General features: G+C 36.3%; 1 protein-coding gene across 2 annotated transcripts in view; it reads right to left on the reverse strand.

Annotated features, from left to right (window-relative positions):
- Positions 1-433: 433 nt before the first annotated feature.
- Positions 434-26,850, reverse strand: part of LEPR (leptin receptor) — a 75,240-nt gene continuing 48,823 nt past the window's right edge. For both annotated transcript variants that reach the window (XM_060142548.1, XM_060142549.1), the window contains one exon: positions 434-1,340. In XM_060142548.1, coding sequence (XP_059998531.1) covers positions 513-1,340 — 828 coding nt within the window. In that variant the 3' untranslated portion in view covers positions 434-512. The remainder of the gene's footprint in view (positions 1,341-26,850) is intronic.

A 26,850-nucleotide genomic window follows, 5' to 3' on the forward strand; every position in this document is an offset into this window, starting at 1 on the left:
ATACAAATACATTGCACACTTTTAAAATGCACAAGGATGCCTATTAGGTATAATTGTGTGTATGTGTAAATTAGTGCACAGAAAAGACAACTCAAGGTAAAATAACCACACCCTTGAAAATACAGTTACATTTCACAAGTGTTAGTGTGAAGTGTTCTTTCAGATGTGAGTGTAATTCAGATGACTAGCTCTTTCCACATGGGTTCAATGTTCAAAGAAAATACTACTGTTGGGTTTATGGCTAGCTAGACACAAGCCACTGGAGACCTTCCCAAGGTGCTGATTAATCATTAGAAGAGTCGGTCTACACTGCTAGGTTCTTGAAGGCTTTCTCACATTTTTTGTCTATATTACTGAGTGAGGACAAACAGATACCATTAGTTTTGAAACAATCATTTTCAAATTTGCCTCTGACAGTTTTCTTTTCTCTCCCCTAACCAACACTATAGTGGAATATATTACCCTTCATATGACTCATTACATCATAAATCTGAGATGTGTCTGGAATGAAATTAGACAGTTAGGTCACACATCTTGTTTTCCACTATTTTCTGAGTCCGAGTAGAACAAGTCTGAAATTGAGGTATGTAAGACACAAAAGTCTTCTGATCAGAAGTTCCTAAATTGAAGTTATTTTCTACAAGGTGTGAGCAACTGTCCTGGAGGATTCTGATGTCGGTGAATAAACAGTGGGATGGGAATGGGGACAACACTCTTGACTCATCAGTCAAAAGCACATCACTCTCTCTCTTTTTGATTGAAGTGACTCCTAAATAATAGACAGACCTTTCGTCATGATTTTCTTCAGGGAAATTTCCCTCGAGTTTCAAAAGTTCATCCAATCCTCCTGAGAATGGAAGGTGTGGTGAAATTATATTGGGATGCTGATCTGATAATATAAAAAATGCCTGGGTTTCTATCTCCCATGAGTTATTAGAGAAAGAATCCTTAGGTAGAGAATTGTTGCTAGAGAAGCATTTGCTGACTGCGCTATTTACAAGCCTTTGCTCTTCCTCAGTTTCACCTGATTTAGAGTTGCTGAGCAGGGTGGCATATTTAACAGAGGGTTGTCTCCTACTTTCCTCCTCACAGGTTATCTCTGTGCTCTCAACCTCAGAGAAGTGAGCACTGTTCCATTGGTCACTAATACAAATAGAACCCTTTTCAAGATCCCGAGTCATCAAAAGTAGAGAGACTGTAGTTGGTGGTACCATCTCATCTTTATTTTTCCATGATGTATCAACACTGATATCTTCTGAAATGGTTTCAGGCTCCAAAAGAAGAGGACCAAATGTCACTGATTCTGTATGCTTGATAAAAAGATGCTCAAATGTTTCTGGCTAAAAGAAAAGACATATTTTAATACTCAATTGTGTTCATTTTTTTTCTTTTTGCTTCACTGTGATATCATGGAAGAAATAGAAGTGTGAAAGGTTAATACTAAAGGATATAAGTCAAGCACAAATTAACTGGTTTTGGTCTGAAATAAACAGATCAAAAATCATAAGGGAGAGGCAGTATAAGATAGTGTTTAAAAGTGGGATGAGACAGACGTGAGTCATTCTGTTTCTATGACCACGGACAAGTACATCAACCTCTCTGCCTTTCAGTTTCCTCATCTGTAAAATTGTGTTCAATATTTACTTCATGGTGTTGTGCAAGGAATAAATTAGATAGTGTCTGAAATTGCTTAGCTCTCAATAAAGATTGGTTACTGTAATTAGAAAGTGCTATCTTCAGAAGAATTCCTAATATTTTATAGCAAATTACACTTCCATGAACTAGAAAATTTAACCCAAGTTTAAAAAGTAAATTGATATAAAATTGAATGAGCAAAACAACTTGTCCAAAGATAGCTAAAATAAGTACTCCATGACATAAGATATGATATGAAGGTAAACTATATGTGGCCTTATCTGCCTTACATCATACTAAAAATCTGTTTATGACTATCAGAAAGTAAGAACTAAGAATATCTGTTTGTGAAAACAATGAAGGTGAAAGAGATGATCATAGCCTTTTAAATTACCATTCCTTATAAATAACTTCATATAAAAATACAAACTATAGGACATGTGGAATGAAGACAAAGATGCAAAACAAATGCACATCATATTTTTTATAAGAACAGTGGTTACAGCACAACAAAAAATTCTGCCAAGCAGCTACAAGCGAGAATCTGTGCATAAAAAAAGCTCAACTCATACAATGTAAACACGTTGAAAAAATAAATGCAAAATAAAAAATACTGTAGACACATCACATTAAAAAATTAACACAACTAAATGAAGTGCTATAGAAAATGTGCTCAAGTTTTGTTACACATATAATTAAACTTTTGAATTTTACAATTTTTAAACTAATAGAATGAATTCAGATTTATTGCTTGAAATAATATAACCAACTATTCTTCATAATGGCAAATATATTCCATATAAAAACACAACTCATTTAACATAGTTTTGAACTCTTAAATGAAATATATTGGTGATTATAGCCATAAGGGAATAAATATATGAAACACCAAATATAATGGAATAGACTTATACAGATATTAAAATACTGCATAATAACAAATACTATATTAACACAACCTTTTCTCGTATTCTATGAACATAGTATGTGAAGAGAAAACTGTTCCTGTGCCTATTTTCTTTCTGACAGAAATCTATTAGATTTATAATTTCCTTCAAATATTTTCTTGCTTATTTTGTGTTTCTTAAGGTTATGACTACATATGTATAGAATTTCTTAAAATTTAAAGTAACCTAGAAATTAAGATCTCCAAATAAAGGAATGTCATGCTATCAACATGAAAACAAAAAATACAAATAGCACATAGCATACAGTCAAACTCACAGCTGTTCTTCAAATGACGTGTTTGGCATATTTCATGCCCTCTAAAACTTCATAATTGGTAACTAATTATTATGTCAAATAATTTACATGTCTTCAAATGCATTTGATGAAAGATTTCACTAATAATTAAGAAATCACATATCCATATATTATTAAAGTATATTTTATAAATGGGTCACAAACATTTATTAAAAGTATGCTTATTAAAAAATCATTTCAATCACCATATGCATCTAACTTTTCAAGATTTTAGAACAGTCTGGAAGCATATTGAATATGTATTCAGCTGGTAAGAATCAAAGAATATCCTTTCATATTTTCACACTTCAATTTTACATTACAATGATGTCTACTAAAAGTCAGTGAAGGGGGAAAGGACACATTCTTCCTGATTTTTGGGGTTTTTTTTTAGATTCAAATCAAACTATGAATGAAATCTAAATGTAAGTAATATATATGTAGCCAAAATCTGAGTTATTTGGGTTCATCAAACAGAGGCTTTGGTTTATTCTGAATGTGAGCAATATACCACACAAGTTAAATTCATAGAAATAGCAGGTGGTCTTTTTTTCAGGTAGAAAAGTCCTATGTTTGCCTTGGACTAGTTCTAAAAACTCCAGAGAGTCTCCTTTTTTGCATCACTGCCCACTTACCTGACTGCCAGAAGCTTTGGGTGGTTCAGTGCAAATAAATTAAATTTAGTAAAGAATTTCATGAGGAGGTTGAATTGGAGGCTGATGTGTTTTCTGATCTGGTCAGTCTGACCTGGATATGTCAGGTCATCCTGGTACAAACTGTAACTTCTACTGGCCTTTGACCAGAACAAACTGTCTTTCTTTGAACTGAAATGGAAGTTAGCACTTAAGCCATTTTTAAGGCTATTGAAAATGAAAATTCCCATATTGATCAAAGTTAGATATACATAAAAGCTATCAATATAAGACATTCAAAAGAATACCCAAATGGGTCAGTTTATAGGCTGAAGTGTCTAAAAGAATATAAAATGGAAAATTTTGGACATAAAATATGAACTAAATATTTTGACTGCATTCTATATTTAGAGCCATTGTATTTGCAAAGCTATGTGTCAGAAGTTGCAGTTTTCACCTAGTCACAGCATAGTCTACTATATATTTGATGATGTCTAATAAATCTGTGGTAAGAGCAACAGTCATAATTCTTTAATGTTTTATGACCAAATGACAAATCAAAAGCTAGATATCGTAAATATTACTTGTTAAACTTTAGATGACTTGAAAAGTAATCATACATCCAAACTGAATTAGACTCAGACGTATACCTTGACCCCAAATTTACCCATCTATTTTAAGTTCTAAATCAACATAATCCACCATATTTTAGTTCTCAATAGTTCCACCAAAATTTTTTAGATTGTCTCCCCTTCTTCAAAATGTAAAAATCTTCTAATACTCTATAGAATGTTGGGAAGTTGGTAGATTGGGTTCATCTGTAGTGATCATGATTAGACTTCAAAGAATGTCCATTCTCTGTTCAGATAAAATAAAACAAAATAAGAAAGAAAAATAAAAAAATCACTCAGAAAGCAAAAGATAAAAGATTTCAAAAAGATGTTCTGTCAAGCATGAGTTCTGGATTATAAATTCTTGTGTTATACTACAGTAATGCATGTTTTTAGGAAAAGATAAAATTCTGAATTAAGGTGGCCTCTTGCGTTTTCTTAATGCATGCCCTAATATCACACTCTAAGGACAGCCTTAATGATCCCAGAAAAGGAAAAACTATAGAGGAATAACAGAATAAGTAGAATGAGGAAAAACAAAGAGCTGGAAAAATAAAAAGGAAGTAGAGGAACAGCACTATTAAAGAGTTTGGAAGAAGAAAGAGTAAAAGAGTGTATCTCTGAAAACAAATATTTAAACATTAAAAGAAAGAAGAGTTGAAATAGTGAAGAAGAATAGAATGACAGAATCATTATCATGATTTTTTAAATCTAGAGAAATGTTCTAAGAAATCATCTGGTCCACATTTCTCCCTTTTTATAGACAAAGCAATCAAGGCTTAAAGTTGCACAGCTAATTATAGCAGAGTGAGGCCCCTGACTTTTTTTCTACTCCAACAAGCTTTCTATAATACAATGGAAGATGAAAAGATACTCCAAACACAAGTAGGGAGGAGAACATGTTGTTTTGCTTTTTCTATTTGTTGTCATAGATTTGAGCTGATTAAATTCATCCTCTCTTCTGGTTCCTTATAACCCAAGGGCATATATATAGATATTAAGAAGAACAAGAAAATAGAGAAAACTGAAGTCATATTTTAGGGAAGTGAAATATATACTTCTAAGCCCAGTCATGTGCCCTTCTAGAAAGAACTTCTTACTCAAAGCTGCACCAGCTCTTCTACACTTCTGTAAAGCCATTCTAGCAATTTCAGGGATGCTCTGCCTCAGATCCATGAGAATGGTGTTCTGGGAGCTTGTGGGTTGCTGAGCTTCTTATTTGGAGAGCTAGAACAGGCTGAGGAATCTAGGATGGTCTTTGAACCACAAAAAAAATATCCATTTGTTTTTAGATTTAACACTCTAAAGTAGGGTGTTAAGTGGAGTACACTCTTATGGAAATAGTCATAAATGTAGACAACAAAGGAGCAGGGATAGACTCCCCCCACCTCAAATATAGATGGCTTGGATTTAGAGGAAGAAAGTAATATTTTAGGCAAAAATGCTAAAGAAAAAGGTAAAACAAAAACAAATTGGCTACAGTCTTTTAAACACTGTGAAATATGAATTAGAAGAAAAGCAAGGTTATTGACTCACTGCAATACATTTTCCTACCACAAGAATTCAACCTTTGTTTAAAATTTTTATTTTTATCCTCTTTAAAAACTTTTTAAGAGATTCTGATTTTTTCATTTATTTTATTGAAGTATAATTGATTTACAATGTTGTTAAAGATTCTGATTTCTAAAGTATCATGAGAAATGGTGTAGAGAAGTATTCTGGCTCAAGCTGGCAGTTTGAGCATATATATTTCTCTCTTATCTCTGTAGAGACTCTGTTAGGATGAAAGTACATGAATAAATCAAATGTATACCCACAACAAAGAAGATAGTCTGAGAAGGTTAAGAGGTTATGAGATTTTGAATTTCTAAAAGATGGAAAACCGAAGGAGATGAACAAAGGAAGCTGCAGAGCAGAATATCTCCAGAGTGGGCTATAGCTGAAAAAAGACAGTTTGCCCTGTTGAATACAGTGGAGATGGGAGGGAGGGCAGTGGGGGGGGGGGTGAAAAAATGGAAGGTAAAAACACAGGAAGAAATGAGACCTTTGGCTGAAAACTGGAAACTCTGCATATGAATGGGGCTCTTCTAACTCTGCTGCACATGGAAGAGCCTTCACACTCTCCACACCCAAATTGAGGTTTTATTCTCAAAAGTAATTAAGAAATTATCTGGGGAGGAGACCTTCAAGATAGCAGAAGAGTAAGATGTGGAGATCACCTTCCTCCCCACAAATACATCAGAAATACATCTACATGTGGAACAACTCCTACAGAACACCTATTGAACGCTGGCAGAAGACCTCAGACTTCCCAAAAGGCAAGAAACTCCCCACGCACTGGGATAGGGCAAAACAAAAAAGAAAAAAGCAGACAAAAGGATAGGGATGGGACCTGCACCAGTGGGAGGGAGCTGTGAAGGGGGAAAGTTTTCCACACACTAGAAGCCCCTTCACTGGCGGAGACGGGGGGGTCGGGGGGGTGGGGGGGTGGGGGGGGGAAGCTTCAGAGCCATGGAGGAGAGCGCAGCAACAGGGATGCGGAGGGTAAAGCGGAGAGATTCCCGCACAGAGGATCGGTGCCGACCAGCACTCACCAGCCCGAGAGGCTTGTCTGCTCACCCGCCGGGGCGGATGGGGGCTGGAAGGTTAGGCTCGGGCTTCGGAGGTCGGATCCCAGGGAAAGGACTGGGGTTGGTGGCGTGAACACAGCCTGAAGGGGGCTAGTGCACCACAGCTAGCTGGGAGGAAGTACAGGAAAAGGTCTGGACCTGCCGAAGAGGCAAGAGACAATAGTTTCAGGGTGCACGAGGAGAGGGGATTCAGAGGACCGCCTAAACGAGCTCCAGAGACGGGCTCGAGCTGCGGCCATCAGCGCAGACCCCAGAGACGGGCATGAGACGATAAGGCTGCTGCTGCCGCCACCAAGAAGCCTGTGTGCAAGCACAGGTCACTATCCACACCTCCCTTCCGGGGAGCCTGTGCAGCCCGCCACTGCCGGGGTCCCGTGATCCAGTCACAACTTCCCCGGCAGAACACACGGCACGCCTCAGGCTAGGGCAATGTTATGTCAGTGTCTGCGGCCGCAGGCTTGCCCCGCATTCCGTACCTCTCCCTCCCCTAATCCTGAGTGAGCCAGAGCCCCCGAATCAGCTGCTCCTTTAACCCCGTCCTGTCTGAGCGAAGAACACACGCCCTCAGGCGACCTACATGCAGAGGTGAGGTCAAATCTAAAGCTGAGCCCATGGGAGCTGTGCGAACAAAAAACAGAAAGGGAAATCTCTCCCCAGCCTCAGGAGTAGTGGATTAAATCTCCACAATCAACTTGATGTACCCTGCATCTGTGGAATACCTGAATAGACAATGAATCACTCCAAAATTGAGGCAGTGGACTTTGGGAGCAACTGTAGATTTGGGGTTTGCTTTCTGCATCTAATCTATTTCTGGTTTTATATTTAACTTGGTGTACTATTTCGAATTTATTATCATTGGTAGATTTCTTTATTGATTTGGTTGCTCTCTCCCTCCTTTTTTTTAATATAGTTTATATATATTTTTTCCTTTTTCTCTGTTTGTGACTGTGTATGTGTATGCTTCTTTGTGTGATTTTGTCTGTATATCTTTGCTTTTACCATTTGTCCTAGTGTTCAGCCCGTTTTTTTTTTTTTTTTTTTTTTAAGTATAGATTTTAGCACTTGTTATAATTGGTGGATTGGTTTTTTGGTTTGGTTGCTCTCTTCTCTTTTTTTTTTTTCTCTTTTTTAAATTACTTTTTAATTTTTTTATTTTAATAATTATTTTTTATTTTAATAACTTTATTTTCTTTCTTTTTTTCTTCCTTTTCTTCTGAGCCATGAGGCTGACAGGGTCTTGGTGCTCTGGCCGGGGGACAGGCCTGTGCCTCTGAGGTGGGAGAGACGAGCTCAGGACATGGGTCCACCAGAGACCTCCTGGCTCCACGTAATATCAAATGGCAAAAGCTCTCCCAGAGATCTCTATCTAAACGTTAAGACCCAGCCCCACTCAACGACCAGCAAGCTACAGTGCTGGACACCATATGCCAAACAACTAGCAAGACAGGAACACAATCCCACCCATTATCAGAGAGGCTGCCTAAAATAATAATAAGGTCACAGACACCCCAAAACACACCACTAGACATGGAACTGCCCACCAGAAAGACAAGATACAGCCTCATCCACCAGAACACAGGCACTAGTCCCCTCCACCAGGAAGCCTACACAACCCACTGAACCAGCCTTAGCCACTGGAGGCAGACACCAAAAACAACGGGAACTACAAACCTGCAGCCTGTGAAAAGGAGATGCCAAACACAGTAAGTAAAGCAAAATGAGAAGACAGAGAAATACACAGCAGATGAAGGAGCAACGTAAAAACCCACCAGACCAAACAAATGTAGAGGAAGTAGGTAGTCTGCCTGAAAAATAATTCAGAGTAATGATAGTAAAGATGAACCAAAATCTTGGAAATAGAATAGAGAAAATACAAGAAACATTTAACAAGGACCTAGAAGAACTAAAGAGCAAACAAACAATGATGAACAACACAAAAAATGAAAATAAAATTCTCTAGAAGGAATCAATAGCAGAATAACTGAGGCAAAAGAACGGATAAGTGACCTGGAAGATAAAATAGTGGAAATAACTACTGCAGAGCAGAATAAAGAAAACAGAATGAAAAGAATTGAGGACAGTCTTAGAGACCTCTGGGACAACATTAAATGCACCAATATTCAAATTATAGGGGTGCCAGAAGAAGAAGAGAAAAAGAAAGGGACTGAGAAAATATTTGAAGAGATTATAGTTGAAAACTTCCCTAATATGGGAAAGGAAATAGTTAATCCAGTACAGGAAGCACAGCGAGTCCCATACAGGATAAATGCAAGGAGAAAAACACCAAGACACTTATTAATCAAACTTCAAAAATTAAATACAAAGAAAAATATTAAAAGCAGCAAGGGAAAAACAACAAATAACATACAAGGGAATCTCCATAAGGCTAACAACTGAAATTTCAGCAGAAACTCTGCAAGCCAGAAGGGAGTGGTAGGACATATTTAAAATGATGAAAGGGAAAAACCTACAACCAAGATTACTCTACCCAGCAAGGATCTCATTCAGATACAGCAGAGAAATTAAAACCTTTACAGACAAGCAAAAGCTAAGAGAATTCAGCACCACCAAACCAGCTTTACAACAAATGCTAAAGGAACTTCTCTGGGCAGGAAACACAAGAGAAGGAAAAGACCTACAAAAACAAACCCCAAACAATTAATAAAATGGTAATAGGAACATACATATTGATAATTACCTTAAATGTAAATGGATTAAATGCTCCCACCAAAAGACACAGACTGGCTGAATAGATACAGAAACAGGACCCATATATATGCTGTCTAAAAGAGACCCACTGCAGGCCTAAGGACACATACAGACTGAAAGTGAGGGGATGGAAAAAGATATTCCATGCAAATGGAAATCAAAAGAAAGCTGGAGTAGCAATTCGCATATCAAAAACATAGACTTTAAAAGAAAGACTATTACAAGAGACAAAGAAGGACACCACATAACGATCAAGGGATCGATCCAAGAAGAAGATATAACAATTGTAAATATTTATGCACCCAACATAGGAGCACCTCAATACATAAGGCAAATACTAACAGCCATAAAAGGGGAAATCGACAGTAACACATTCATAGTAGGGGACTTTAACACCCCACTTTCACCCATGGACACATCATCCAAAATGAAAATAAATAAGGAAACATGAGCTTTAAATGATACATTAAACAAGATGGACTTAATTGATATTTATAGGACATTCCATCCCAAAACAACAGAATACACTTTCTTCTCAAGTGCTCATGGAACATTCTCCAGGATAGATGATATTTGGGTCATAAATCAAGCCTTGGTAAATTTAAGAAAATTGAAATCATATCAAGTATCTTTTCCAACCACAATGCTATGAGACTAGATATCAATTACAGGAAAAAAATCCATACAAAATACAAAAACATGGAGGCTAAACAATACACTACTAAATAACCAAGAGATCACTGAAGAAATCAAAGAGAAAATCAAAAAATACCTAGAAACAAATGACAATGGAGACACAACGACCCAAAACCTATGTGATGCAGCAAAAACAGTTCTAACTGGGAAGTTTGTAGCAATACAACCCTACCTCAAGAAACAACAAACATCTCAAATAAACAACCTAACCCTACACCTAAGAGAAAGAAGAACAAAACACCCCCAAAGTTAGCAGAAGGAAAGAAATCATAAAGATCAGATCTGAAATAAATGATAAAGAAATGAAGGAAACGACAGCAAAGATCAATGAAACTAAAAGCTGGTTCTTTGAGAAGATAAACAAAATTGATAAACCATTAGCCAGACGCATCGAGAAAAAAAGGGAGAAGACTCAAGTCAACAGAATTAGAAATGAAAAAGGAGAAATAACAACCAACACTGCAGAAACACAAAGGATTATGAGAGATTACTACAAGCAACTATATGCCAATAAAATGGACAACCTGGAAGAAATGGACAAATTCTTAGAAAAGCACAACCTTCCGAGACTGAATCAGGAAGACATCGAAAACATAAACAGACCAATCACAAGCACTGAAATTGAGATTGTGATTAAAAATCTTCCAACAAACAAAAGCCCAGGACCAGATGGCTTCACAGGCGAATTCTATCAAACATTTAGAGAAGAGCCAACACTAATCCTTCTCAAATTCTTCCGAAATAGAGCAGAGGGAGGAACAATCCAAAACTCATTCGACAAGGCCACCATCACCCTGATACCAAAACCAGACAAGGATGTCACAAAGAAAGAAAACTACAGGCCAATATCACTGTTGAACATAGATGCAAAATCCTCAACAAAATACTAGTAAAGAGAATCCAACAGCACATTAAAAGGATCATACACCATGATCAAGTGGGGTTTATCCAAGGAATGCAAGGATTCTTCAATATACGCAAATCAATCAATGCGATAAACCATATTAACAAATTGAAGGAGAAAAACCATATGATCATCTCAATAGATGCAGAGAAAGCTTTCGACAAAATTCAACACCCATTTATAATAAAAACTCTCCAGAAAGTAGGCATGCAGGGAACTTACCTCAACATAATAAAGGCCATATATGACAAACCCACAGTCAACATCGTTCTCAATGGTGAAAAACTGAAACCATTTCCTCTAAGATTAGGAACAAGACAAGGCTGTCCACTGTCACCACTCTTATTCAACATAGTTTTGGAAGTTTTAGCTACAGTAATCAGACAAGAAAAAGAAATAAAGGAATCCAAATCGGAAAAGAAGAAGTAAAACAGTCACTGTTTGCAGATAACATGATACTATACATAGAGAATCCTAAAGATGCTATCAGAAAACTACTAAAGCTAATCAGTGAATTTGGTAAAGTAGCAGGATACAAAATTAATGCACAGAAATCTCTTGCATTCCTATACACTAATTATGAAAAATCTGAAACAGAAATTAAGCAAACACTCACATTTACCATTGCTACAAAAAGAACAAAATACCTAGGAATAAACTTACCTAAGGAGACAAAAGACCAGTATGTAGAAAACTCTAAGACACTGATGAAAGAAATTAAAGATGATACAAACAGATGGAGAGATATACCATGTTCTTGGATTGGAAGAATCAACATTGTGAAAATGACTCTACTAACCAAAGCAATCTACAGATTCAATGCATTCCTTATCAAACTACCAATGGCATTTTTCAATGAACTAGAACAAAAAATTTCACAATTTGTTTGGAAACACAAAAGACCCCGAATAGCCAAAGCAATCTTGAGAAAGAAAAACGGAGCTGGAGGAATCAGGCTCCCTGACTTCAGACTGTACTACAAAGCTACAGTAATCAAGACAGTATGGTACTGGCACAAAAACAGGAATATAGATCAATGGAACAGGATAGAAAGCCCATAGATAAACCCACGCACATATGGTCACCTTATCTTTGATAAAGGAGGCAGGAATGTACAGTGGAGAAAGGACAGCCTCTTCAATAAGTGGTGCTGGGAAAACTGGACAGCTACATGTAAAAGAATGAAATTAGAACACTCTCTAACACCGTACACAAAATCAACACAAAATGGATTAAAGACCTAAATGTAAGGCCAGACACTATCAAACTCTTAGAGGAAAACACAGGCAGAACACTCTATGACATAAATCATAGCAAGATCCTTTTTGACCCACCTCCTAGTGTAATGGAAATAGAAACAAAAAAACCCAAATGGGACCTAATGAAACTTAAAAGCTTTCACACAGCAAAGCACACCATAAACAAGACCAAAAGACAACCCTCAGAATGGGAGAAAAGGAGCTACAGAGACGGGCACGAGCCGCGGCTAAAACCACGGACCCCAGAGACGGGTGGGAGACGCTAAGGCTGCTGCTGCCGCCACCAAGGGGCCTGTGTGCAAGCACAGGTCACTATCCACACCCCTCTTCAGGGGAGCCTGTGCAGCCCGCCACTGCCAGGTTCCCGGGATCCAAGGACAACTTCCCCGGGAGAACGCATGGCGGGACTCAGGCTGGTCCAACGTCATGCCGGCCTCTGCCGCCACAGGCTCGCCCATCACTCCGTGCCCCTCCCTTCCCCCTGGCCTGAGTGAGCCAGAGCCCCGAATCAGTGGCTCCTTTAACCCCGTCCTGTCTGAACAAAAAACAGACGCCCTCCAGCGACCTACACACAGAGGCGGGGCCAAATCCAAAGCTGAGCCCCTGGAAGCTGTGAGAACAAAGAAGAGAAAGGGAAATATCTCCCAGCAGCCTCAGAAGCAGCGGATTAAAGCTCCACAATCAACTTGATGTACCCTGCATCTGTGGAATACATGAATAGACAACGAGTCATTCCAAATTGAGGAGGTGGGCTTTGAGAGCAAGATCTATGATATTTTCCCCTTTTCCTCTTATTATGAGTGTGTATGTGTATGCTTCTGTGTGAGATTTTGTCTGTATAGCTTTGCTTCCACCATTTGTCCTAGGGTTATATCCATCTGTTTTTTTTTGTTTGTTTTTTCTTAATTTATTTTTTCTTAATAATTAATTTTAATAACTTTAATTTTACTTTATCTTCCTTCTTTCTCTGTCTCTCTTTCCTTCCTTCCCTCCAGAAGGTGGACTTTGAGAGCAAGATTTATGATTTTTTTCCCCTTTTTCTCTTTTTGTGAGTGTGTATGTATATGCTTCTCTGTGAGATTTTGTCTGTATAGCTTTGATTCCACCATTTGTCCTAAGGTTCTATCTGTCCGTTTTTTTTATTTTTATTTTTTTACTAATTATTTTTTAATTTAATAACTTTATTATATTTTACTTTATTTTATTTTACTTTATCTTATTTCTCTTTTTCTTCCTTCCCTCCTTCCTTCCCTCCTTCCTTCCCTCCTTCCTTCCTTTCTCCCACCATCCTTCCCTCCCTCCTTTCTTTCTTTCCTTTTTTCTTTCCTCCTTTCTTTTTTCCCTCCTTCTTTCCTTCCCTCCTTCCTTCCCTCCTTTCTTTCTTTCTTCCTACTTCTACTAATTCTTTCTCTCTACTTTTTCTCCCTTTTATTCTGAGCTGTGTGGATGAAAGGCTCTTGGTGCTGCAGCCAGGAGTCAGTGCTGTGCCTCTGAGGCGGGAGAGCCAACTTCAGGACACTGGTGAAAAAGAGACCTCCCAGCTCCACATAATATCAAAAGGTGAAAATCTCCCAGGGATCTCTATCTCAACACCAGCACCCAGCTTCACTCAATGACCAGCAAGCTACAGTGCTGGACACCATATGCCAAACAACCAGCAAAACAGGAACACAACCCCACCCATTAGCAGAGAGGCTGCCTAAAATCATAATAAGTCCACAGACACCCCAAAACACACCACCAGACATGGACCTGCCCACCAGAGAGACAAGATCCAGACTCATCCACCACAACACAGGCACTAGTCCCCTCCACCAGGAAGCCTACACAACCCACTGAACCAACCTTAGCCACTGGGGGCAGACACCAAAAACAATGGGAACTACGAACCTGCAGCCTGCAAAAAGGAGACCCCAAACACAGTAAGATAAGCAAAATGAGAAGACAGAAAAACACACAGCAGATGAAGGAGCAAGATAAAAACCCACCAGACCTAACACATGAAGAGGAAATAGCCAGTCTACCTGAAAAAGAATTCAGAATAATGATACTAAGATGATCCAAAATCTTGGAAATAGAATAGAGAAAATACAAGAAACATTTAACAAGGACCTAGAAGAACTAAAGAGCAAACAAACAATGATGAACAACACAAAAAATGAAAATAAAATTCTCTAGAAGGAATCAATAGCAGAATAACTGAGGCAAAAGAACGGATAAGTGACCTGGAAGATAAAATAGTGGAAATAACTACTGCAGAGCAGAATAAAGAAAACAGAATGAAAAGAATTGAGGACAGTCTTAGAGACCTCTGGGACAACATTAAATGCACCAATATTCAAATTATAGGGGTGCCAGAAGAAGAAGAGAAAAAGAAAGGGACTGAGAAAATATTTGAAGAGATTATAGTTGAAAACTTCCCTAATATGGGAAAGGAAATAGTTAATCCAGTACAGGAAGCACAGCGAGTCCCATACAGGATAAATGCAAGGAGAAAAACACCAAGACACTTATTAATCAAACTTCAAAAATTAAATACAAAGAAAAATATTAAAAGCAGCAAGGGAAAAACAACAAATAACATACAAGGGAATCTCCATAAGGCTAACAACTGAAATTTCAGCAGAAACTCTGCAAGCCAGAAGGGAGTGGTAGGACATATTTAAAATGATGAAAGGGAAAAACCTACAACCAAGATTACTCTACCCAGCAAGGATCTCATTCAGATACAGCAGAGAAATTAAAACCTTTACAGACAAGCAAAAGCTAAGAGAATTCAGCACCACCAAACCAGCTTTACAACAAATGCTAAAGGAACTTCTCTGGGCAGGAAACACAAGAGAAGGAAAAGACCTACAAAAACAAACCCCAAACAATTAATAAAATGGTAATAGGAACATACATATTGATAATTACCTTAAATGTAAATGGATTAAATGCTCCCACCAAAAGACACAGACTGGCTGAATAGATACAGAAACAGGACCCATATATATGCTGTCTAAAAGAGACCCACTGCAGGCCTAAGGACACATACAGACTGAAAGTGAGGGGATGGAAAAAGATATTCCATGCAAATGGAAATCAAAAGAAAGCTGGAGTAGCAATTCGCATATCAAAAACATAGACTTTAAAAGAAAGACTATTACAAGAGACAAAGAAGGACACCACATAACGATCAAGGGATCGATCCAAGAAGAAGATATAACAATTGTAAATATTTATGCACCCAACATAGGAGCACCTCAATACATAAGGCAAATACTAACAGCCATAAAAGGGGAAATCGACAGTAACACATTCATAGTAGGGGACTTTAACACCCCACTTTCACCCATGGACACATCATCCAAAATGAAAATAAATAAGGAAACATGAGCTTTAAATGATACATTAAACAAGATGGACTTAATTGATATTTATAGGACATTCCATCCCAAAACAACAGAATACACTTTCTTCTCAAGTGCTCATGGAACATTCTCCAGGATAGATGATATCTTGGGTCACAAATCAAGCCTTGGCAAAAATAAGAAAACTTAAATTGTATCAAGTATCTTTTCTGACCACAACACCCTAAGACTAGATATCAATTACAGGAAAAGATGTGTAAAAAATACAAACACATGGAGGCTAAACAATACACTACTTAATAACGAAGTGATCACTGCAGAAATCAAAGAGGAAATAAAAAAATACCTAGAAACAAATGACAATGGAGACACAACGACCCAAAACCTATGGGATGCAGCAAAAGCAGTTCTAAGAGGGAAGTTTATAGCAATACAAGCCCACCTTAAGAAACAGGAAACATCTCGAATAAACAACCTAACCTTGCACCTAAAGCAATTAGAGAAAGAACAAAAAACCCCCAAAGTTAGCAGAAGGAAAGAAATCATAAAAATCAGATCAGAAATAAATGAAAAAGAAATGAAGGAAACAATAGCAAAGATCAATGAAACTAAAAGCTGGTTCTTTGAGAAGATAAACAAAATAGATAAACCATTAGCCAGACTCATCAAGAAAAAAAGGGAGAAGACTCAAATCAATACAATTAGAAATGGAAAAGGAGAAGTAACAACTGACACTGCAGAAATACAAAAGATCATAAGAGATTACTACAAGCAACTCTATGCCAATAAAATGGACAACTGGGAAGATATGGACAAATTCTTAGAAATGCACAACCTGCCAAGACTGAATCAGGAAGAAATAAAAAATATGAACAGACCAATCACAAGCACTGAAATTGAAACTGTGATTAAAAATATTCCAACAAACAAAAGCCCAGGACTAGATGGCTTCACAGGCAAATTCTATCAAACATTTAGAGAAGAGCTAACACCTATCCTTCTCAAACTCTTCCAAAATATAGCAGAGGGAATAACACTCCCAAATTCATTCTACGAGGCCACCATCACCTTGATACCAAAACCAGACAAGAATGTCACAAAGAAAGAAAACTACAGGCCAATATCACTGATGAACATAGATGCAAAAATCCTCAACAAAATATTAGCAAACAGAATCCAACAGCACATTAAAAGGATCATACACCATGATCAAGTGGGGTTTATGCCAGCAATGCAAGGATTCTTCAATATACACAAATCAATCAATGTGATAAACCATATTAACAAATTGAAGGAGAAAAACCATATGATCATCTCAATAGATGCAGAGAAAGCTTTTGACAAAATTCAACACGCATTTATGATAAAAACCCTCCAGAAAGTAGGCATAGAGGGAACTTTCCTCAACATAATAAAGGCCATATATGACAAACCCACAGCCAACATCATCCTCAATGGTGAAAAACTGAAAGCATTTCCACTAAGATCAGGAACAAGACAAGGTTGCCCACTTTCACCACTCTTATTCAATATAGTTTTGGAAGTTTTAGCCACAGCAATCAGAGAAGAAAAGGAAATAAAAGGAATCCAAATTGGAAAAGAAGAAGTAAAGCTGTCACTGTTTGCAGATGACATGATACTATACATAGAGAATCCTAAAGATGTTACCAGAAAATTACTAGAGCTAATCAATGAATCTGGAAAAATTGCAGGATACAAAATTAATGCTCAGAAATCTCTTGCATTCCTATATACTAATGATGAAAAATCTGAAAGTGAAAACCAGAAAAGACTCCCATTTACCACTGCAACAAAAAGAATAAAATATCTAGGAATAAACCTACCTAAGGAGACAAAAGACTTGTATGCAGAAAATTATAAGACACTGATGAAAGAAATTAAAGCTGATACAAATAGATGGAGAGATATACCATGTTCTTGGATGGGAAGAATCAACATTGTGAAAATGACTCTACTACCCAAAGCAATCTACAGATTCAATGCAATCCCTATCAAACTACCACTGTCATTTTTCACAGAACTAGAACAAAAAATTTCACAATTTGTATGGAAACACAAAAGACCCCGAATAGCCAAAGCGATCTTGAGAAAGAAAAACGGAGCTGGAGGAATCAGGCTCCCTGACTTCAGACTATACTACAAAGCTACAGTAATCAAGACAATATGGTACTGGCACAAAAACAGAAAGATAGATCAATGGAACAGGATAGATATTCCAGAGATAAACCCATGCACATATGGTCACCTTATCTTTGATAAAGGAGGCAGGAATGTACAGTGGAGAAAGGACAGCCTCTTTAATAACTGGTGCCTGGAAAACTGGACAGGTACATGTAAAAGTATGAGATTATATCACTCCCTAACACTGTACACAAAAATAAGCTGAAAATGGATTAAAGACCTAAATGTAAGGCCAGAAACTATCAAACTCTTAGAAGAAAACATAGGCAGAACACTCTATGACAAATCACAGCAAGATCCTTTTTGACCAACCTCCTAGAGAAATGGAAATAAAAACAAAAACAAATGGGACCTAATGAAACTTCAAAGCTTTTGCACAGCAAAGGAAACCATAAATAAGACCAAAAGACAACCCTCAGAATGGGAGAAAATATTTGCAAATGAAGCAACTGACAAAGGATTAATTTCCAAAATTTACAAGCAGCTCATGCAGCTCAATATCAAAAAAACAAACAACCCAATCCAAAACTGGGCAGAAGACCTAAATAGACATTTCTGCAAAGAAGATATACAGACTGCCAACAAACACATGAAAGAATGCTCAACATCACTAATCATTAGGGAAATGCAAATCAAAACTACAATGAGATATCATCTCAAACCAGTCAGAATGGCCATCATCAAAAAATCTGCAAACAATAAATGCTGGAGAGGGTGTGGAGAAAATGGAACACTCCTGCACTGCTGGTGGGAATGTGAATTGGTACAGCCACTATGGAGAACAGTATGGAGGTTCCTTAAAAAACTACAAATAGAACTACCATATGACCCAGCAATCCCACTACTGGGCATATAACCTGCAAAAACCATAATTCAAAAAGAGTCATGTACCACAATGTTCATTGCAGCTCTATTCACAATAGCCAGGACATGGAAGCAACCTAAGTGTCCATTTACAGATGAATGGATAAAGAAGATGTGGCACATATATGCAATGGAATATTACTCAGCCATAAAAAGAAACAAAATTGATTTATTTGTAGTGAAGTGGACGGACCTATAGTCTGTCATATACAGTGAAGTAAGTCAGAAAGAGATAAACAAATACCGTATGCTAACAATATATATGGAATTAAATAAAAAATAAATAAGGTTCTGAAGAACCTAGGGGCAGGACAAGCATAACGACCCAGATGTAGAGAATGGACTTGAGTACACAGGGAGGGGGAAGGATAAGCTGGGACAAAGTCAGAGATTGGCATGGACATATATACACTACAAAATGTAAAATAGACAGCGAGTGGGAGGCGGCCGCATGGCACAGCGAGATCACCTTGGTGCTTTGTGACTGCCTGGAGGGGTGGGATAGGGAGCGTTGGGGGGAGACACATGAAGGGGGAGATATGGGGATGTGTGTGTATGTATAGCTGATTCACTTTGCTGTAAGGCAGAAACTAGAACACCATTTTAAAACAATTATACTCCAATAAAGATGTTAAATAAATAAATACAAAAAAAAAAAAAAAGGACATTATCTGGGGAGGAATCTAGCAGCTGTGAGGTACTGGTGTCTATGACCATATCTCTCCTCATCTAGCCAGAGCCCTGTCCACCCATTTAGGCCAACAATCCCTGCTTATGTGCATCATGCTTTCCCAGTCAGCCTGTCTATTATTTTATTCTTAAACATGAAAGAAAAACAAAGGGTTTCTAGATATATGGGGAAATTGTGAGATTAAAAAAAAATAAAGCCAAGATAAATAGGAGGAGAACATGATCCTAGCAGAAACAGAGAATTCAGGGAATAAAAGAAAAGAGAATTTCTAAAACAAACAATGATCCTCTAAATTTGTATTTCTAGTAAGACTTAAGAAAATATTGCATGCATAAAACCAGAACAGAATACAATGAAAATGAATATTTGGAAATTTACAAATATAAATAGCAAATAAATGTTTAATAGAAGCACTGAAAAAACAGGGTACGGCAAGGTCTCAAACGTAAAACAAACATATTAGTGAAGTGATAAGAAATATAGAAGATCTATGCAGAGGGTTCAACATCCATCTAATACAGATTCTAGAAAGAGATCCAAAAAAATAAGAGGAGAGGAAGTTATCAAAGAAATAATATAATTGCTTAGAGTTGACAGGAGACATGGAATCAAAAGTGTCTTCAAATGAGGACAAAGTTACATGAAAAAGAACCCCCCTAAATAGATTTAGACCTATCTCTAAAATTTTAGAACATCAATAATGGGGAGGATATTTTAAAAGTCAGAAATCTGCAAGTAACCAGTGAGGAGTAAAAATCAGAATGGCATCTGACTTCTCAGAAGTGATACTGATGCTAAATGATAAGGCAGGAATTGTCTCAAAGTTTTATTGGAAAGGCTCGTCGACCTGGAAATTGATATTCCACCAATCTATCAAGCGAGGAATGCACAATAAAAAGAATTTCAGGCATGCACAGATTCCGACTTACACAATATTTCCTGGCAGGTCATATAAGGAATTAGTTAATCAATAAGGAGGAAGGGAAAAATATCTAGAAAACAGTATCCGTTAGAAACCAGTTAAGGGAAAATTCAGAGTGATGGCTTGCAGCAATTTTAGAAAAGGCCTAATCCAGATTGCAGCAGGAGGATAAAGGGTTTCCTGGACAGGGTGCCCTGGGAACAGGTCTCAGTGAAGAAGCTTATATAATAGCAGCACACAGAAGGTTAAAAAAAATTTTTTTTTAAAGAAGCAATTAGAAACTCCAGAAAAAGCAAAACAAACACAAAACAAAACATAAAAACTAAAAATGAAGCCAAGTAAAATTTGGCACAATTTAAATCAACAGGGTGGAATGTTTCTAAAATTTTTTTGAAAAACATTCTCCTGTGACACTGGAACCACCAAAAAGTGTGGTAATATAATCACATATTACTTGCTTCTGCAAGGAACAATATTTACATACTCATAAAAATGCAAATGCAGTTTACTGGGTTTTTTATTTTTTAAAATGAACCCATAGACAAATTATAGCACAGAACATATTATCAACCCTGACTTAAGTAAAAGTGTAAAGTTACAGTTGACAGAGATTGGGAAGTGGAGGGAGAAATGGAGGGAAGGGTAAGAGTGCTAATGTCTTTATTTTATTAAAAAGAAAAAATGGGGGAAGGGGAGCTCCAAGAAACAGTCTCTATTTCGTTGAACAAGAAATGGAGTTTAAGAAGATTCTTCTGAGGTTGCAGAGTGATTACTGAAGGAACTGAAAAAAGTGACAAACTATATATGGTAGGAGCATGGGGAAAGAAGGGGAGAAAAAGTATATGTATAAGTAAATCCTCTTTATAGCCAGAAATCAGTAAATAATGTCTACATTTCATAATGCCATAAGCATATTATTTTTAGAAATATAAAGGTGACCTGCCAGAAAAATTAAAAGCAAACCAGTTTAAAGTAATGGCACTAAGGAAGCAAGACTAAAGGTAGAGAAGGGTGCAGAAGAGACTATACTGTCCAATAAATGTTTTTCCATACTATTTCACTATTAAACCATGCACACTAGGCATACCGTAATGCAAAATGATTTTTTAAAATAATGGGACATATCAAGGCATATACTCCCAGAGAACAAAGAGGCATATACAACCATGTGTCCTGTAGCATTGTTTATAATAAATAGAAAATAGTTTTCTATCCATCAGCAGGGGAATGGATATATGAATTGTGGTATATATTCATAGGATGAAATATTATGGATCAAATTATTAAACTAAATGAAATATATCAACATGAAGATATCTCAAAAAGAATGCTGAAAAAAAAAGAATGCTGAGAAAATAATAATTTTTGAATGATATGGGAGATGTGTTAATATTAACAATAACCAAATGTATTATTGTTCATTGGTCATGGATACATACATGCAGATGTAAGAAAAAAGGTGTTGTATAAAAGCATGAACTAGACAAATACATACTATATTCTTGAAAGTGGGTGCCCTAGGAAGGGAAGGAGAGACTAAAACTAGTAAGGGCAACAAGCAGGACAAACTTTATCTATAATTTTTATTAATAAAAATGTATGAGGCAAATATGAGAAAATTTTAAGATATTGTGTTAGTATACAGACGTTTTTATATTACTCCATTTTATGTACTTATATTCTTAAAATAATTTTAAAGGGTAAAAGGAAATGGAACATACAAAAGAAAGAAAATCAAGGGGAAATTATGTGAGAGAATTTTCATCACATATGGTATCATCCTATACTGACGTTGTTTTAAACAAATGTGGGTTTTTTGGGAAATACCTCAGAATACTGGTTTTTTTCATCTTTAATTTGAATACTTACAGGTTTAGTATGGATTTTGATTTACTATAAAGGGAAGGAGAATGATAGCTTAAAAAGTGGAAGAAATTAATTAATTAATTTTAGGGGACATTTTAGAAATCAGGTTTTATTGTCTAGAAATTACAGGTATAGATAAAAATCAATGTTCAAAAAGATCCGAATTTGAAGAACAAATTAAGGGAAACAGTTTATACAAAAATTATTACCTCCTTTTAAACAATACTGTATTTGAATTGTTTTTAAAAACAATGGGCTCCCATAGTCCGTTTGCTTTGCGATGCGTTGTGGGTTTTTTGTGTTTCCTTTTGTTTTAGAATTGGAAATCTCAAATTTTGCTTATCCATTTCATCATTTGATGGGTATTTGGGTTGTTTCCATGTTTTGACCATTATGAACACTGTTGCTATGAACATTCATATACAAGCTTCTGTGTAGATATATGACTTCATTTCTATTGGATATATACCTAGCAGTGGATTGTTGGGTCATATGGTAATTCTATGTTTAACTGTTGGAGAACTGTCAGACTATTTTCCAAAAGCGCTGCACCATTTTCACATTCCCATCAGCAGTGTAGGAGAGTTACAATTTCTCCACATTCTCACCAACACTTATTATCTGTCATTTTAATTATAGCCATCCTAGCTAGTGTAAAGTGCTACCTTGTGTTTTTGGTTTGCATTCCCCTAATCGCTAATGATGTTGAGCACATATATATTCATTTGTGCTTATGGCTATTGGTACATCTTCTTTGCAGAAATGTCTATTCAGTTCCTTTGCCAATTCTTTTGCGTGTTGATATGCGTAACATAAAATTGACCATTTCAACTATTTTTAAGTGTACAATTTAGGGGCATTAGTACATTAAGCAATACATTGTTAATATGGAATCGATGGCTAGGGTATCAATGTGAGTCCAATGGACCTGAGGTTAACCAAGATTTTCACACCTACAGGCTGGATGATCAAGACAAGCTACAGAACCACTCTGTGCCTCAGTTTTGTCATCAGAAAATATAAGGCTATTAGGTCTATGAGATAATTAAATAAAATAATATGAATATGAAAGTATGGAGCAGATAGTAAATTTGTCTTGTCCTCTTTAGAAATATAATGTGAACTATACTATATTATTTTTCCCTAAAAAAATATATTTTAGTTATTTAGGAGATTAAAGTAGAAGATGAAATTTTAAGAAGTTATTGAATTTTAGAAGATTAGATTTTTATCATTAGTAAAACCTTTGAAATTATATTCTTCTTTACTCTTCAAATATTCCAAAAACTGATTTATTCCTAATTGTGTACCTGTTAAACCCTAGTAATAAACTAAGCATCTTGAGGGCTAGTTATGCTTAAAGAATATCTTAACAAGATTATGAAGTCTAACACTGGCAAAAGTAAAAAAAAAAAAAAAAAAAAACCAGTCTTACAAATAAGGACATTCACACCTACTGTACTTAAAAAATTCTTCACACTTCCTCAGTTTACCAGCACCTGGGGAAATGTGATGATATTTCCATCTATTGTATATGTCTGCCAGATGATCTGCTGTGGCATTACACTCCTCCTCAGGGAGCTCAGCGGGGTAGTGCATAGGCTAAAAACGGTCACTGACTGAACCTACATCCACCAAGTGGTTCCTTTGTGTCGGGCATTTTCTGGAAAAGGGAAAAGCCATTTGGTGCAGGTTCAAACTGCATTTTGCTTAGGTGGGCCTAATCATTTCCCTGCCCTGGTAAACACTTAGAAACCATTTTCCTGGTGGTTCATAGAGGAGATTTCAGAGCTTAACATATTGAAGACAGAGTGTTTGAGCTTCTCTGAAAGAGACAGTAAAATGGTTATTCCCTACATTTATATGTACTGACATGGTGAAGCTTTTAATTTTTTATTTAGATAGGTATTTAGATTTTTTAGACAAAACTCCTCTCACATGAAAAAAACCCAATATTTAAGAAAAATAATCTCCTTACTCTTTGTCTTTTAATCTCCCTGCTTTCAGCTTGCAAATGTGCTAAGGTACTTCCTACCACAGGGCTTTGTATTCACCAGCGGACTTGCTGGGCTCTACCCTCCACCACAAATCTTAGTTAATGACTGCTCATTTTCCAGATCTCAGCTCACCCCCATCCCATACACGACACTCAGCACACTGGGCCCTTTCTTTCACAATACGTAGTTTATCATTATTAGTGTCTGTAATATTATCATAATATATATTACATATAACATATATAATGTATATTATTTGTTATTTCAGTTATAAATTGATTAATGCTTATCTTCCCCATAGACTGCACACTCCAAGAGTTCCTGTTTTCTGACCATTTTAACCCTAAGGCCTAGCATAGTGACTGGCATAGGATAACTATTCAATAAATACCCCTTGAATGAATGGATGGAATGAATTAATGAATTTTAAAATAAAACATTTCAGAGAGAGAAAAGAAAAGTTCTTTCTATTCTGCTTTTAACCAAGTCACTCCTCTATGACCTCACTGTCTTACTGCCTAGATGGTAAGGAACATCTCTTACAAATTGTTTTCCCAGAGCCTAGCAACATCCTAGACTTACATGTAAATACTTATTCTCATTTTGTGCTTGCTGAATGAATGACAAACAAATACATATGGCTGAAATATCACTATCACTACAATAAACGTCACTGTAAGAATTCATAACGGAAGAGAAAGAAGAGGAATAAATACTAATTGAAAAAACCATCAGCTCTGCTTTAATGAAAGGAGACTCCGTGTCTTACAGTGAGTAAGGGCATAGCTGAGAAGTGTATGGGTGTGGGGCTGGTTAGATTCAGGCTAAGTGAAGTTTCTATAACGAGAATGACCATATGTAAAACTACACTGCTACCATGTCTGAAGATATGGCACTGTCTCTTCCACTGAAAGATTACAATTTAAATGTCTGCATTATTTTGCCCACATTATTACATATCTGTTCACTAATTCATTCATCGGTAAACTGTAGAGCAGTGTTTTCTAACCGCAAATCATATCTGTTAGTATGTGAATGAATATAGAGGGTTGTAACCAGTATTTTTGAAATGAAACAGAATTTTGAAAACAGAGGGTGTTGCAAATAGTAAAACTGTTTTGAGCATCTTTTGTTTCAGTTTTGCATATTATCTACATCTACTCATTTACTAGGTTGCAAGGTAAAGCATTTTTCTCACTGTGGGTCATGGTCAAAAAAAAAAAAAAAAAAAATCGAAAGCCAGAGAGAACACTTACTAATAGAACAGGCTCCAAAGTCAGACAAATTAGAAAACTAAGCCAGACTCTAAAACAAGTTACCTAACCATTATAAGCTTTAGGTTTTTTCTTCTATAAAATGGAGATTATAATACTTATCCCACAGGGTAACTGAAAGAATAACATAAAACATGTAAATATGTAAAATAATGATAACTAATATTTGTTGAGACAATACTATGTTAGAAGTACTATCTTCTTTAGTTCCCCAAACAACCCAATGAGGTAAGTTCTATTAAACCTCATTTTACAGGAGAGGAAACAGAGATACTGAGAATTGAAGTAAAAATCTTAATGAGTGTAAGAATATGTATCTCAGTCATTTGCACATAAATAAATGGACATTATTATAAGATAGCAGCAAGTCATTAATAAATCCTGACCCTAGTACTTTGCCTTTAGCAGGAGAAGCTCAACAATAGTTGTGATTGGTAAAACACAGCCCTTGAACTCGGAACACTCTTCACAATAAAAAATAAAATGCTCCAGGAAAATAAAGGGGGCAGAAATTCTTCTGAACTACATTTGTTCACAAAAGGCTTGGGGAAAGAAGAGCTTAGAGCAAGGTCTTCATTGACGTGGAAGGGTCTGTAGAGATGAGAATAGTATAGGCATGACTAAGGCCCACGGACAGAAAAAATGAAATCTGTAGGTTGATAACAGATTGTAGAGAGAAGTCATTGAGTACTTGATCTTGTAACTAAAAGAAAACCACTGAAGACTGGTAACAGTGACTAATGATGACACAATTACTGAGATTGCATAATAACCTCCATATGATTATTGTTCAAAACAGCATGAAGATATTTTGCCATGAAAATTGAATTCTATTTTCCCAGTTTTATGGGTGGAAAACCAACCTTGCTTCAAGGGAAATTATGGGAATTAATGATACATTTGTTAAACTCTAGAGTTTTCTGAGAAATTCTATTATAAAGTGCAAATTATTTTATTAGAGTTGACTAATTGTTTCATAAAGTAGCTTGAAAGGAACTATCTTCATAAATGTAAGTTTTATTATGATAATTGCATTTTTCAGATTGTAGTATTTGAGGAAAGGATTATTTGTATAGTTTTTAATTGATTTAAGTAATTATGGAGATAGTTACAAGGGCTAAAAAATATTGATTCCAGCCTTTTCCTAAGGACAATCAATTTATACCAAAAAAGTATATACAAATATTTGTTCTCCACCAGATTTGACTCTAATATTCTAATATTTATTTTATTATATACTGTGACACAGAAGAAAGATATGTATTTGTTAACTCAGATGATAAACTACCTATTGAATTTTTTTTGTCCTGGTTTCAAATTCCTGCATCTTGCTATTCTTGAAAACAAATAACAGATTAAATAG

The sequence above is a fragment of the Lagenorhynchus albirostris genome, chromosome 2, assembly GCF_949774975.1.
Source record: "Lagenorhynchus albirostris chromosome 2, mLagAlb1.1, whole genome shotgun sequence".
NCBI lineage: Eukaryota > Metazoa > Chordata > Mammalia > Artiodactyla > Delphinidae > Lagenorhynchus > Lagenorhynchus albirostris.